We start from the raw sequence: 15000 nt of genomic DNA, 5'->3' as shown, positions 1-15000 counted from the left end.
ATTTACCTAGTATAAGTGAACTACATCCACTTGTTTTCAATAATAGAAATATTAAAATTACTAAGTCTCTCTAAAGGAGATTACGGCAGCGTTACTGGATATTAATAGTTATCGCCAAACTAATATGGCAGTCCATAAATATAAGACTAAGCTGTCGCTGATAGCCCCAAGAGGTCATCGCCTAGCTAGTTATATGAACACGAACCTGCGTCCATACAACCTTCGAACATTGATAAAAGGGCAACAACCCTGAAACATATCTGCAGATGTCTGACCAGCAAGGTGAAGCGGCTGACCTCCCCTGTTCGAAGGTTGTAATGGACGCAGGTTCGTGTGTCATATAGCTAGCTAGAGGCGATGGCCTCTGGGAGCTAATCAGCGACAGTTTTAGTCTTATATTTATGGACTGCCATATTAGTTTGGCGATAACTATTAATATATATATATATATATTCACGATGGGGTGCTGAAATCTTCCTGGCTTTAAGGATATCGCGAGAGACCTGGTTCGAAGCGCAAGTTTTCGAGTTCTTTTACAGGGCTTACTAAAAAATGAAGGACTGCTGCAATAAGTGCGTGAATCTGAGAGGCGAATGTGTTGAATAAAATTATAGTTAACTGATCTTTCTGTATTTTCTATTACCCAACGCCAAGAATTTTTCAGCACCCTTTCGTGCAGTAGTACAGCTCTGATCACGAATAAATCGTGCTTTATTTTCTCTTTCTCATATTCATTTAATATAGTAGTATCTCGGTTTACGACCACTTCTAATCACAAATTATCACCTATATAGCTAGAAATAAGAATCAACGCCCTTAGAATTGTAAGGAAGCCCATTTTAATTTACTGACAGAGGAGATAACCGCCCCGCAATCGAAGGTAGAATCACTGAGCTTGACTAGTTTCGTCTGTAAATTGCAGACTCGTCAGTAGTAACTACTCCATCGCCGAATGACTAAGCTAAATTCGGACTGTCAATATGTATATTTACCATATAGATTTATGGCTGAGTTAGCGAAAATTAGAATATAACGTAGGTAGCTATACGCAATCTAAAACTAACGATAACTGACCATACCCGCATGACTTTTCGAGTTTTTTCGAAAGATTGTTTCACTTCTGGCCTTCACTCATACACATTTATTTTCAGAAATATGAAATACCTATTTCTTTACTACCCACAAGGGGCTAAACACAGAGGGGACAAACAAGGACAGACAAACGGACTAAGTCAATTATATCGACCCCAGTGCATAAATAGTACTTAGTTTATCAACTCCGAAAAGATGAAAGACAAAGTCGACCTCAGGCGGAATTTGAACTCAGAACGTAATGGCAAATGAAATACCTATTTCTTTACTACCCACAAGGGGCTAAACACAGAAGGGACAAACAAGGACAGACAAAGGTATTAAGTCGATTATATCGACCCCTGTGCGTAACTGGTACTTAATTTATCAACTCCGAAAGGATGAAAGGCAAAGTCGACCTCGGCGGAATTTGAAATATGAAATACCATGTGCGCACGAACACATCACTCCAGATATATTAAGAGAGAGAGAGAGAGAAAGGGGGGAGAAGTAGATAGGTAGATAGATATGTATGTGTATACAGCCATGCGTGAATATTTGCGTTTGTCCCAGTGCTGGATTATTTTCGTCCCAGTAACTTATTCCTAAATAAGAGAAAGATAGGCTTTAAAAACTTAGTAATGGGATCGAGTTGTCCGACTAAAATCCTTCTAAACGAAGGTGCAGCGTGACCGTAGTCCAATGGCCGTAACACATAAAGGTTAAGAATAAAACAAATACATATACCACCAGCCCGACAACTTACCATAAACAAATTTATAATAACCCCCAGCTAAAATTTTTGGAATTCAAACAGCACGCCACAGATACAGCTAACAAAATAATAATCAAAGAACAAGCCCAAGGATAAAACAACCTAAATACATCAACACTCTCCCCATATATATATATATATATATATATATATATATATATATATATATATTATATATATATATATATATATATATATATATGGAAGAGTTACGAAAAAACAAAAGACGAAGACAGGTGGTGTAACAAAACAAACAGATGTATTAGTATAACGCTCAGGATAGAAAAAGTCTTTTACGTTTCGAGCCTACGCTCTCTACAGAAAGGGGACACAGAAAAACAAGGAGAGAAGAAAATGTGTATGTCTGGATATACATGTATATAACATACATATATAAATACATACATACATATGTGTGTGTATATGTATATGTTTATCTAAAATACCATTTCGATTCGATCCTTGTATTAAAGGAATGTTTCTATACGTCTAAATAAGTGTGGCTCTCCTGCCCCGGTGGCTGCATAGACGGTCGCTAGTTTGAAAGTACAATAACAGAGATAAAAATGATTTCAAATTTTGGCACAAGGCCAGCAACTCCAGGAAATGGTAAGTCGATGACATCAATTCCAGTACTCGACTGGCATTTATCTTATCGACCCCTAAAGGATTTAAGGCAACGTCGGCCTAGGTGAACTTTGAACTCACGGCCGCAAAGCATTTTCCCCCAGCGTGATAACAATTCAGTCAACTCGCCGCCTTAATTATAATAATAATAATAATAATGATAACAACAACAACACCAACAACAACAACAGCATCAACAACAACAATAATAGTAACAATAATAATAATAATAATAATAATAATAATAATAATAATAATAATAATAATAATAATAATGATAATAATAATAATATTTTTAAATAATTTAATTATTTTTTGTTTTAAACTAAAAGCCTCAGTTCATGAGCATTAATTTATTGATCCGCTTCGATGACTATAGCATATAGCTTTGAAGTAATTGATTTGTACATCACTAAATCAGACATAGTAAACCACTGTAGTTTGAATTTATTAAACTGTACAACCAATGAGTCTCTGATTTCGTCTAGATATTTCAAGAGGTGAAGAGAATATAGAGTACAGAGGTTTGCAATTAAGTTTTCAAGGTGATTATTAAACCTGCAAATTACTTTTCCTGTCCACAAGAACGTGATGCGTGTCAGTAAAGCCATAAATCGGTATTGAAGATCTTGCAATAAATTTGGTTACATCTTCAACCGTTGAAATCTGATACTAAAATGAGCAGAACAATAGTAAATTTAATTACCGCAAAGGAAATCCGCGGAGATATAAAATTACGGTAAAAAATTACGTTGAAGTGAAAGACTCATGTATCTGAGTGTCTGAACATATATATACGATTCTTAAGTCTATTTCACCTTCTTGTCACAAGGCGGGCGATAGAGGTAGATAAATGGGAAGCCACGCTTTTAGTAAACCTTTCACGAACAAATGCACGCGGGTGATCCTGTGGCCCATTTTTCGTTCTGCTAGCACGTTCACAGATGTTGTAACACTTGACCTGTCTGTCTCCTGGGCATCACTGGCTGAGTTGTGACTTCATGTATTTTACAATAAATGTTTGGATCACCATCTAATTTGCAAGCTAAAGCCAGAGTTATTACAAATGTTTCGCAGGGTTTACGTTACTGACTAATCCAGCCCTTGAAAGAAGAAGTCGTGAACAAGCCAACATAAGTGGCTTGCCAACACGAACCCTAGCACACACCACACCAACAATATCATACACCACACCAACTCTACCAAACACCAAACCAACACTATCATACACCACACCACCCTACCTATACCACAAACCAACACTACCATACAACACACAACACTACCATAAAACACACCACACACTGCCATACACCACACCAACACTACCATACACCACACCAACACTACCATACACCACACCAACTCTACCATACACCACACCAACACTACCATACACCACACCTCACTACCATGCACCATACCAACACTAACAACACCACACCAACACTACCAGCACCACACCGACCTAACATACACCACACTAACACTACCAGACACCACACCAACACTACCATACACCACACCAACACTACCATACACCAACCCAACACTACCATACACCACACCAACACTACCATACACCAACCCAACACTAACATACACCACACCAACACTACCATACACCACACCGACACTAACATACACCACACTAACACTACCATACACCACACCAACACTACCATACACCACACCAACACTACCATACACCAACCCAACACTACCATACACCACACCAACACTACCATACACCACACCAACTCTACCATACACCACACCAACACTACCATACACCACACCTACACTACCATGCACCATACCAACACTAACATACACCACACCAACACTACCATACACCACACCGACACTAACATACACCACACTAACACTACCATACACCACACCAACACTACCATACACCACACCTACACTACATGCACCATACCAACACTAACATACACCACACCAACACTACCATACACACACCTACACTACCATACACAACACCAACCCTACCATACACCACACCAACACTACCATACACCACACCAACACTACCATACACCAACCCAACACTACCATACACCACACCAACACTACCATACACCACACCAACACTACCATACACCACCCAACACTACCATACACCACACCAACACTACCATACACCACACCTACACTACCATACACCAAACCAACACTACCATACACCACACCAATACTAACATACACCAAACCAACACTACCATACACCACACCAACACTACCATACACCAAACCAACACTACCATACACCACACCAACACTAACATACACCACACCAACACTACCATACACCACACCAACACTACCATACACCACACCAACACTACCATACACCACACCAACACTAACATACACCACACCAACACTACCATACACCACACCAACACTACCATACACCACACCAACACTACCATACACCACACCTACACTACCATACACCACACCAACACTACCATACACCACACCAACACTACCATACACCACACCTACACTACCATACACCACACCAACACTACCATACACCAAACCAACACTACCATACACCACACCTACACTACCATACACCACACCAACACTACCATACACCACACCAACACTACCATACACCACACCAACACTACCATACACCACACCAACACTACCATACACACACCAACACTAACACTACCATACACCACACCAACACTACATACACCACACCAACACTACCATACACCACACCAACACTACCATACACCACACCTACACTACCATACACCAAACCAACACTACATACACCACACCAATACTAACATACACCAAACCAACACTACCATACACCACACCAACACTACCATACACCACACCAACATACCATACACCACACCAACACTAACATACACCACACCAACACTACCATACACCACACCAACACTACCATACACCAACCAACACTACCATACACCACAACAACACTAACATACACCACACCAACACTACCATACACCACACCAACACTACCATACACCAAACCAACACTACCATACACCACACCAACACTAACATACACACACCAACACTACCATACACCACGCCAACACTACCATACACCAAACCAACACTACCATACACCACACCAATACAACCATACACCACAACAACACTAACATACACCACACCAACACTAACATACAGCACACCTACACTACGATACGCCACGCCAACACTACCATACACCACAACAACACTAACATACACCACATCAACACTACCATACACCACGCCTACACTATGATACACCACACCAACACTACCATACACCACGCCAACACTACCATACACCAAACCAACACTACCATACACCACACTAATACAACCATACACCACGCCAACACTACCTTACACCACACCAACACTACCATACACAACACCAACCCTACCATACACCACACCTACCCTACCATACACCACACCAACACTACCATACACCACACCTACTCTACCATACACCAGACCAACATTACCATACACCACACCAATACAACCATGCTCCACACCAACACTACCGTGTGCTACAGCAACAATACCATACACTACACTAACACTACCATGCACCACACCAACATTAAATTACACAACACCAACACTACCATACACCACATCAACACTACCATGCACTGCACCAACACTACCATACATCACACCAACACTACCATACACCACATCAACACTACCATACACCACAACAACACTACCATATACCACACCAACACAACCATACACCACAACAACACTACCATACACCACATCAACACTGCCTACACCACACCAACACTGCCATACACCACATCAACACTAACATACACCACACCAGCTCTACCATACACCATACCAACTCTACCATACACCACATCAACACTGCCATACACCACACGAACACTACCATACACCACACCAACACTACCATACACCACACCAACACTACCATACACCACACCATTACAACCATGCACCGCACCGACACTACCGTGTGCTACAGCAACACTACCATACACTACACTAACACTACCATGCATCACACCAACACTAATTTACACAACACCAAAACTACCATACACTGCACCAACACTATCAAACACCAGACCAACATAAGTGGTCAAATGTTAGATGAGCCGAACGCACACGACACACTTTCACATTTTTCGATCTGCCAAATTCACTCATAAGCCATGGTCGGCCGTGTGAAATTGTAAGTTATACCTGTGTGAGGTACCATGCAGTGAAGCTCAAAAATATCATGTCATTGGAAAGCGGGCTTCTTCACTAACAAATAACTATACTCGATTGCCATATCTACGCCTGTGTGAACAAGCTTAAATATTAATTTATTGCAATGCTTTGTGCTTCAGCTAAGAATTTCAATGAAAGCAAGGTTAAAGATATTAAACGTTACTAAATTCAAAACGTCGCAAGGCATTTTGCATTTACTTTGATATATCTCGAACAAAAGAGAACAAACGTGAATACAAGTGACTTAAGTGGAATTCATGGGAATGATACCGGAGAATCATATTATTCAACAAGGTGTATAATTCGAAGATAAGAGTCTGTCCAGGTCCAATCGTTATTTCTCCAATTAGAGAGGTCTCAACTTCGGTGCCACGGACATGTGATAAGAATGTCGGAGGAAATAATTGCGACGCAAATGTTTTAAGCCGAGCCAACAAGCAAGGAATCTAGGGATTGACCGAGAACAAGGGAAATGGTAAATATCTAAGGGTTTAGGTAATCACTCTTGGAATTCAGGCGGAAAGTCCAAAGACAGTTGCTTCGGACAGAACCCCATAAAGCAGATACCTAAGAACTCTGTCACATGAGCCTCCCAGGAACAGTGGTCGGTTAAGATGGATAGATTGATGGATGTTCGTGACATTCGAAAATAACCTTATCATATCTTCTCTTTTTATATTCATAGGTGTAAAAGGCCTTATTATGGATGAAAGCGGGAACCCAGTTTTCAGAGCTAAACTTAGTATTGACGACAGATATATAACTTTTCGGTCCTCAAAATTTGGAGAATATTGGCGGTTATTACTACCCGGTAACTATATATTAAAGGTAAGAGATATATTTGAATTCACCTATTCATATATTAACACCAATTTTCAGTGAATAGTTGAATTATAATTTAAAATATCAAGAAAAAAGATGTATTAAAAGATATGAAGGTAAGTACTTCCAGTGAGGAAAATATCTGGTCTTCAGAGTGATAATGGTAATAATGTTGCACAGGTTGAGTGGTTTCGTACGTCGCAATGTTCAGGTGGGGCATACCGGTTTTGGTGTGGTATATAGAAACGTTGTTGTTGCGTATGAAAGTTTTAGTATGGGTGTATGGGATTATTATGTAGTGTTGGTGTTGGTGTGCTGCAATGTAATGTAAAGTAAGGTATTGGAAAATTCTTAGTTTTGTGGTGTGCGGTAGTTTTGGTGTGGTTTGTGTGGTGTATGGTTATGTTGGTGTGAAGTATGGTAGTATGGTATATGTTAGTATTGTTGTTGTGTGTGGTAGTGTTGATGAGGTGTATGTTAGTGTGGGTGTTGTGTATGGTAGGGTTGGTGCGGCTTATGGTTGTTAGTGTGATGAATGGTGGAGTTGGAATTGTATGTGGTTGTGTTGTGTATGGTAGTGTTCGTGTGGTGTATGGTATTTTTGGTGTAGTGTATGGTAGTGTTGTTATTGTATGGTAGTATCGGTGTGACGTATGATAGTGTTGATGTTGTATATGGCTGTATTGGTGTGATATATGGTAGTGTTAGTGTAGTGTATGGTAGTGTTGGTGTGGTGAAAGGTTGTGTTGGTTTGGTGTATGGTAGTGCTGATGCGTTGTATGGTATGGTTGATGTAGTGTACGATTGTGTTGGCGTTGTGTATGGCAGTGTTGATGCGGTGTATTAACGTTAGTGTTGTTAGTGTGTATGGTAGTGTTCTTGTGGTATTTGACATCGTTGGGTTGGTGCAGGACAGTGTTAGAGTTGTGTATGGTAGTGTTGGTGTGGTGTATGGTAGTGTTGGTGTTGTTGGTGTGATGTATGTTAGTGTTGGTGTGGTGTATGTTAGTGTTGTTGTAGTGTAAGGTAGAGTTGGTGTGGTGTATGTTTGTGTTGGTGTGGTGTATGGTAGTGTTGTTGTGGTGTAGGGTAGTGTTAGTGTGGGTTATTGTAGTGTTGGTGTGGTGTATGGTAGTGTTGGTGTTGTGTATGGTAGTGTTGGTGTCGTGTATGTTAGTGTTGTTGTGGTGTGTGGTAGTGTTGGTGTGGTGTATGGCAGTGTTGGTGTAGTGTGTGGTGTATGGTAGTGTTGGTGTTGTGTATGGTAGTGTGGTTGTCGTATGTAGGTTAGTGTTGTGGTGTGTGTGTGTGGTATAGTGTTGGTGTGGTGTATGGCAGTGTTGGTGTAGTGTGTGGTGTATAGTAGTGTTGGTGTAGTTTATGGTAGTGTTGTTGTGGTGTATGGTAGTGTTGGAGTGGCGTATGGTAGTGTTGGTGTGGTGTATGTTAGTGTTGTTGTGGTGTAAGGTAGTGTTGGCGTGGTGTATAGTAGTGTTGGTGTAGTGTATGGTAGTGTTGTTGTGGTGTATGGTGGTGTTGGCGTGGTGTATAGTAGTGTTGGTGTAGTTTATGGTAGTGTTGTTGTGGTGTATGGCAGTGTTGGCGTGAGGTATGGTAGTGTTGGTGTGGTGTATGTTAGTGTTGTGGTGTAAGGTAGTGTTGTTGTGGTGTATGGTAGTGTTGGTGTGGTGTATGGTAGTGTTGATGGTGTGTATAGTAGTGTTGGCGTGGTGTATGTTAGTGTTGGTGTGGTGTATGGTAGTGTTGTTGTGGTGTATAGTAGTGTTGGTGTGGTGCATGGTAGTGTTGGTGTGGTGTATGGTAGTGTTGGTGTTGTGTATAGTAGTGTTGGTGTGGTGTATGGTAGTGTTGGTGTGGTGTATGTTAGTGGTGGTGTGGTGCATGGTAGTGTTGGTGTGGTGTATGGTAGTGTTGTTGCGGTGTATGGTAATGTTGATGTGGTGTATAGTAGTGTAGGTGTGGTGTATGGTTGTGTTGGTGTGGTATCTGTTAGTGTTGTTGTGGTGTATGGAAGTGTTGATGTGGTGTATGGTAGTGTTAGTGTGGTGTATGGTAGTGTTGGTGTGGTGTATGGTAGTGTTGGCGTGGTGTATGGTAGTGTTGCTGTGGTGTATGTTAGTGTTGTTGTGGTGTATGTTAGTGGTGGTGTGGTGTATGGTAGTGTTGGTGTGGTGTATGGTAGTGTTGGTGTGGTGTATGGTGGTGTTGGTGTGGTGTATGGTAGTGTTGGTGTGGTGTATGGTAGTGTTGATGTGGTGTATGGTAGTGTTCTTGCGGTGTATAGTAGTATTGTTGTGGTGTATGGTAGTGTTGGTGTTGTGTATGGTAGTGTTGGTGTAGTGTATGGTAGTGTTGTTGTGGTGTATGGTAGTGTTGGCGTGGTGTATGGTAGTGTTTGTATGGTGTATGTTAGTGTTGTTGTGGTGTATGGTAGTGTTGGTGCAGTGTATGGTAGTGTTGGTGTGGTGTATGGTAGTGTTGATGTGGTGTAAGGTAGTGTTATGTGGTGTATAGTAGTGTTGGTGTTGTGTATGGTAGTGTTGGTTTAGTGTATGGTAGTGTTGGTGTAGTGTATATTAGTGTTGTTGTGGTGTATTGTAGTGTTGGAATGGCGTATGGTAGTGTTGGTGTGGTGTATGTTAATGTTGTTGTGGTGTAAGGTAGTGTTGGTGTGGTGTATAGTAGTGTTGGTGTAGTGGTAGTGTTGTTGTGGTGTATGGTAGTGTTGGCGTGATGTATGGTAGTGTTGGTGTGGTGTATGTTAGTGTTGTTATGGTGTATGGTAGTGTTGGTGTGGTGTATGGTAGTGTAGGTGTGGTGTATGGTAGTGTAGGTGTGGTGTATGGTAGTGTAGGTGTGGTGTATGGTAGTGTTGGTGTGGTGTATGCTAGTGGTGGTGTGGTGTATGGTAGTGTTGGTGTGGTGTATGGTAGTGTTGGTGTGGTGTATGGTGGTGTTGGTGTGGTGTATGGTAGTGTTGGTGTGGTGTATGGTAGTGTAGGTGTGGTGTATGGTAGTGTTGGTGTGGTGTATGGTAGTGTTGGTGTGGTGTATGGTAGTGTTGGTGTGGTGTATAGTAGTGTTGGCGTGGTATATGTTAGTGTTGGTGTGGAGCATGGTTGTATTGGTGTGGTGTATGGTAATGTTGGTGTGGTGTATAGTAGTGTTGGTGTAGTGGTAGTGTTGTTGTGGTGTAAGGTAGTGTTGGTGTGGTGTATGGTAGTGTTGATGTGGTGTATAGTAGTGTAGGTGTGGTGAAAGGTAGTGTTGGTGTGGTGTATGTTAGTGTTGGCGTGGTGTATGGTAGTGTTGGTGTGGTGTATGGTAGTGTTGGTGTTGCGTATGGTAGTGTTGGTGTGGTGTATGGTAGTGTTGGCGTGGTGTATGGTAGTGTTTGTATGGTGTATGTTAGTGTTGTTGTGATGTAAGGTAGCGTTGGTGTGGTGTATGGCAGTGTTGGTGCAGTGTATGGTAGTGTTGGTGTGGTGTATGGTAGTGTTGATGTGGTGTAAGGTAGTGTTATGTGGTGTATAGTAGTGTTGGTGTTGTGTATGGTAGTGTTGGTTTAGTGTATGGTAGTGTTGGTGTAGTGTATATTAGTGTTGTTGTGGTGTATGGCAGTGTTGGTGTTGTGTATGGTAGTGTTGGTTTAGTGTATGGTAGTGTTGGTGTAGTGTATATTAGTGTTGTTGTGGTGTATTGTAGTGTTGGAATGGCGTATGGTAGTGTTGGTGTGGTGTATGTTAATGTTGTTGTGGTGTAAGGTAGTGTTGGTGTGGTGTATAGTAGTGTTGGTGTAGTGGTAGTGTTGTTGTGGTGTATGGTAGTGTTGGCGTGATGTATGGTAGTGTTGGTGTGGTGTATGTTAGTGTTGTTATGGTGAATGGTAGTGTTGGTGTGGTGTATGGTAGTGTAGGTGTGGTGTATGGTAGTGTAGGTGTGGTGTATGGTAGTGTAGGTGTGGTGTATGGTAGTGTTGGTGTGGTGTATGGTAGTGTTGGTGTGGTGTATGCTAGTGGTGGTGTGGTGTATGGTAGTGTTGGTGTGGTGTATGGTAGTGTTGGTGTGGTGTATGGTGGTGTTGGTGTGGTGTATGGTAGTGTTGGTGTGGTGTATGGTAGTGTAGGTGTGGTGTATGGTAGTGTTGGTGTGGTGTATGGTAGTGTTGGTGTGGTGTATGGTAGTGTGTTGTGTGGTGTATGGTGGTGTTGGTGTGGTATGGTAGTGTTGGTGTGGTGTATGGTAGTGTAGGTGTGGTGTATGGTAGTGTTGGTGTGGTGTATGGTAGTGTTGGTGTGGTGTGGGTGGTAGTGTTGGTGTGGTGTATAGTAGTGTTGGCGTGGTATATGTTAGTGTTGGTGTGGAGCATGGTTGTATTGGTGTGGTGTATGGTAGTGTTGGTGTAGTGGTAGTGTTGTTGTGGTGTAAGGTAGTGTTGGTGTGGTGTATGTTAGTGTTGGTGTGGTGTATGGTACTTTTAGTGTGGTGTATGTTAGTGTTGGTGTGGTGTATGGTAGTGTTGGTGTGGTGCATGGTAGTGTAGGTGTTGTGTATGGTAGTGTTGATGTGGTGTATAGTAGTGTAGGTGTGGTGAAAGGTAGTGTTGGTGTGGTGTATGTTAGTGTAGGTGTGGTGTAAGGTAGTGTAGGTGTGGTGTATGTTAGTGTTGGCGTGGTGTATGGTAGTGTTGGTGTGGTGTATGGTAGTGTTGGTGTTGCGTATGGTAGTGTTGGTGTGGTGTATCATAGTGTAGGTGTGGTGTATGTTAGTGTTGTTGTGGTGTATGGTAGTGTTGGCGTGGTGTATCGTAGTGTAGGCGTGGTGTATGTTAGTGTTGGTGTGGTGTATGTTAGTGTTGTTGTTGTGTATGGGAGTGTTGGTGTTCTGTATGGTAGTGTTGGTGTAGTGTATGGTAGTGTTGTTGTGGTGTATGGTAGTGTTGATGTGGTGTGTAGTAGTGTTGGCGTGGTGTATGGTAGTGTTGATGTGGTGTATGGTAGTGTTGGCGTGGTGTATGGTAGTGTTAATATGCTGTATTGTAGTGTTGGTGGGGTGTATGTTAGTGTTGTTGTGGTGTACGTTAGTGTTGGTGTGGTGTATGGTAGTGTTAATATGTTGTATGGTAGTATTAGCGTGGTGTGTGTTAGTGTTTGTGTGGTGTATGTTTTTGTTGTTGTGGTGTAAGGTAGTGTTGGTGTGGTGTATGGTAGTGTTGGTGCAGTGTATGGTAGTGTTGTTGTGGTGTATGTTAGTTTTGATGTGGTGTATAGTAGTGTAGGTGTGGTGTATGGTAGTGTTGGTGTGGTATATGTTAGTGTTGTTGTGGTGTATGGAAGTGTTGATGTGGTGTATGGTAGTGTTAGTGTGGTGTATGGTAGTGTTGGTGTGGTGTATGGTAGTGTTGGCGTGGTGTATGGTAGTGTTGCTGTGGTGTATGTTAGTGTTGTTGTGGTGTATGTTAGTGGTGGTGTGGTGTATGGTAGTGTTGGTGTGGTGTATGGTAGTGTTGGTGTGGTGTATGGTGGTGTTGGTGTGGTGTATGGTAGTGTTGGTGTGGTGTATGGTAGTGTTGATGTGGTGTATGGTAGTGTTCTTGCGGTGTATAGTAGTATTGTTGTGGTGTATGGTAGTGTTGGTGTTGTATATGGTAGTGTTGGTGTAGTGTATGGTAGTGTTGTTGTGCTGTATGGTAGTGTTGGCGTGGTGTATGGTAGTGTTTGTATGGTGTATGTTAGTGTTGTTGTGGTGTAAGGTAGCGTTGGTGTGGTGTATGGTAGTGTTGGTGCAGTGTGTGGTAGTGTTGGTGTGGTGTATGGTAGTGTTGATGTGGTGTAAGGTAGTGTTATGTGGTGTATAGTAGTGTTGGTGTTGTGTATGGTAGTGTTGGTTTAGTGTATGGTAGTGTTGGTGTAGTGTATATTAGTGGGGTGTATGTTAGTGTTGTTGTGGTGTACGTTAGTGTTGGTTTGGTGTATTGTAGTGTTAATATGTTGTATGGTAGTATTGGCGTGGTGTGTGTTAGTGTTTGTGTGGTGTATGTTTTTGTTGTTGTGGTGTAAGGTAGTGTTGGTGTGGTGTATTGTAGTGTTGGTGCAGTGTATGGTAGTGTTGTTGTGGTGTATGTTAGTGTTGATGGGGTGTATAGTAGTGTTGGCGTGATGTATGGTAGTGTCTGTGTGGTGTATGTTAGTGTTGTTGTGGTGTATGGTAGTGTTGGCGTGGTGCATGGTAGTGTTGGTGTGGTGTATGGTAGTGTTGGTTTGGTGTATGGTAGTGTTGGCGTGGTGCATGGTCGTGTTGGTGTGGTGTATGTTAGTGTTGGTGTGGTGTGTGGTAGTGTTGGTGTGGTGTATGTTAGTGTTGTTGTGGTGTATGGTAGTGTTGGTATGGTGTATGTTAGTGTTAGTGTGGTGTATGGTAGTGTTGGTATGATGTTTGGTAGTGTTGTTGTGGTGTATGGTAGTGTTGGTTTGGTGTATGGTAGAGTTTGTGTGGTGTATGGTACTGTTGGTGTGGCGTATGGTAGTGTTGGTGTGGTGTATGGTAGTGTTGGTGTAGTGTATGGTAATGTTGGTTTGGTGTATGGTAGTGTTGGTGTTGTGTATAGTAGTGTTAATGTGGTGTATGGTAGTGTTGGTTTGGTGTATGGTAGTGTTGGTGTAGTATATGGTAGTGTTGGTTTGGTGTATGGTTGTGTTGGTGTGGTGTATGGTAGTGTTGGTGTTGTGTATGATAGTGTTAATGTGTGTATGGTAGTGTTGTTGTGGCGTATGATAGAGTGGGGTGGTGTATGCTAGTGTTGTTGTGGTATATGATAGTGTTGGTGTGGCGTATGGTTCTGTTTGTGTGATATATGGTAGTGTTAGTGTTATGTATGGTAGTGTTGCTGTTGTGCGTGTCAGTGTGGTATATGGTAGTGTTACTGAGTTGTATGGTTGTATGATTATATTGGTATAAGCTATAGCAGTGTTGATGTGGTGTTATGTAGTGTTGGTGGTAATGTATGGTAGTATTTGTGTGGCATATGGTAGAGTTAGTATGGTGTATGATATTGCTTTGAGGATCCATGTTGGTACTGAGACAGCTGCCCTTTTTTGAAACGACAGCGCTGCAAGTATCCTTATAAGGAAGAAATGTGACTGTCTTGAATCACAAGATTCCACCTCATGTATGTGCCTCTACACCTGGGCGAGGAAATTCCTGTGAGTTGATTTGCTAGATACTCACGGACCACTTTCTCTCCAACTTTTTCTCTCTTCTTGATTCATCATACTTTGATTCTGTTACTTCTTTTACTTTTCCGACTTTCTTTCCCCTCCATCAACTCCAAAATTTCGCACAGAATTTAGCTGATGAGTAGTTCTGCCCTA

At 41.9% G+C, this 15000-nt stretch overlaps 1 protein-coding gene across 2 annotated transcripts in view; it reads left to right on the top strand.

Annotated features, from left to right (window-relative positions):
* The window catches only part of LOC115222654 (carboxypeptidase M-like), a 75832-nt gene that overhangs the window by 31981 nt on the left and 28851 nt on the right, over positions 1-15000 (top strand). For both annotated transcript variants that reach the window (XM_036511581.1, XM_036511582.1), the window contains exon 5: positions 7473-7615. In XM_036511581.1, the coding sequence (XP_036367474.1) occupies positions 7473-7615 (143 nt within the window). The remainder of the gene's footprint in view (positions 1-7472; positions 7616-15000) is intronic.

Source organism: Octopus sinensis, linkage group LG20, assembly GCF_006345805.1.
Source record: "Octopus sinensis linkage group LG20, ASM634580v1, whole genome shotgun sequence".
Classification (NCBI taxonomy): Eukaryota; Metazoa; Mollusca; class Cephalopoda; order Octopoda; family Octopodidae; genus Octopus; species Octopus sinensis.
Note: the sequence above shows the minus strand (reverse complement) of the source record. Positions and strands in the feature narration are given on the sequence as shown.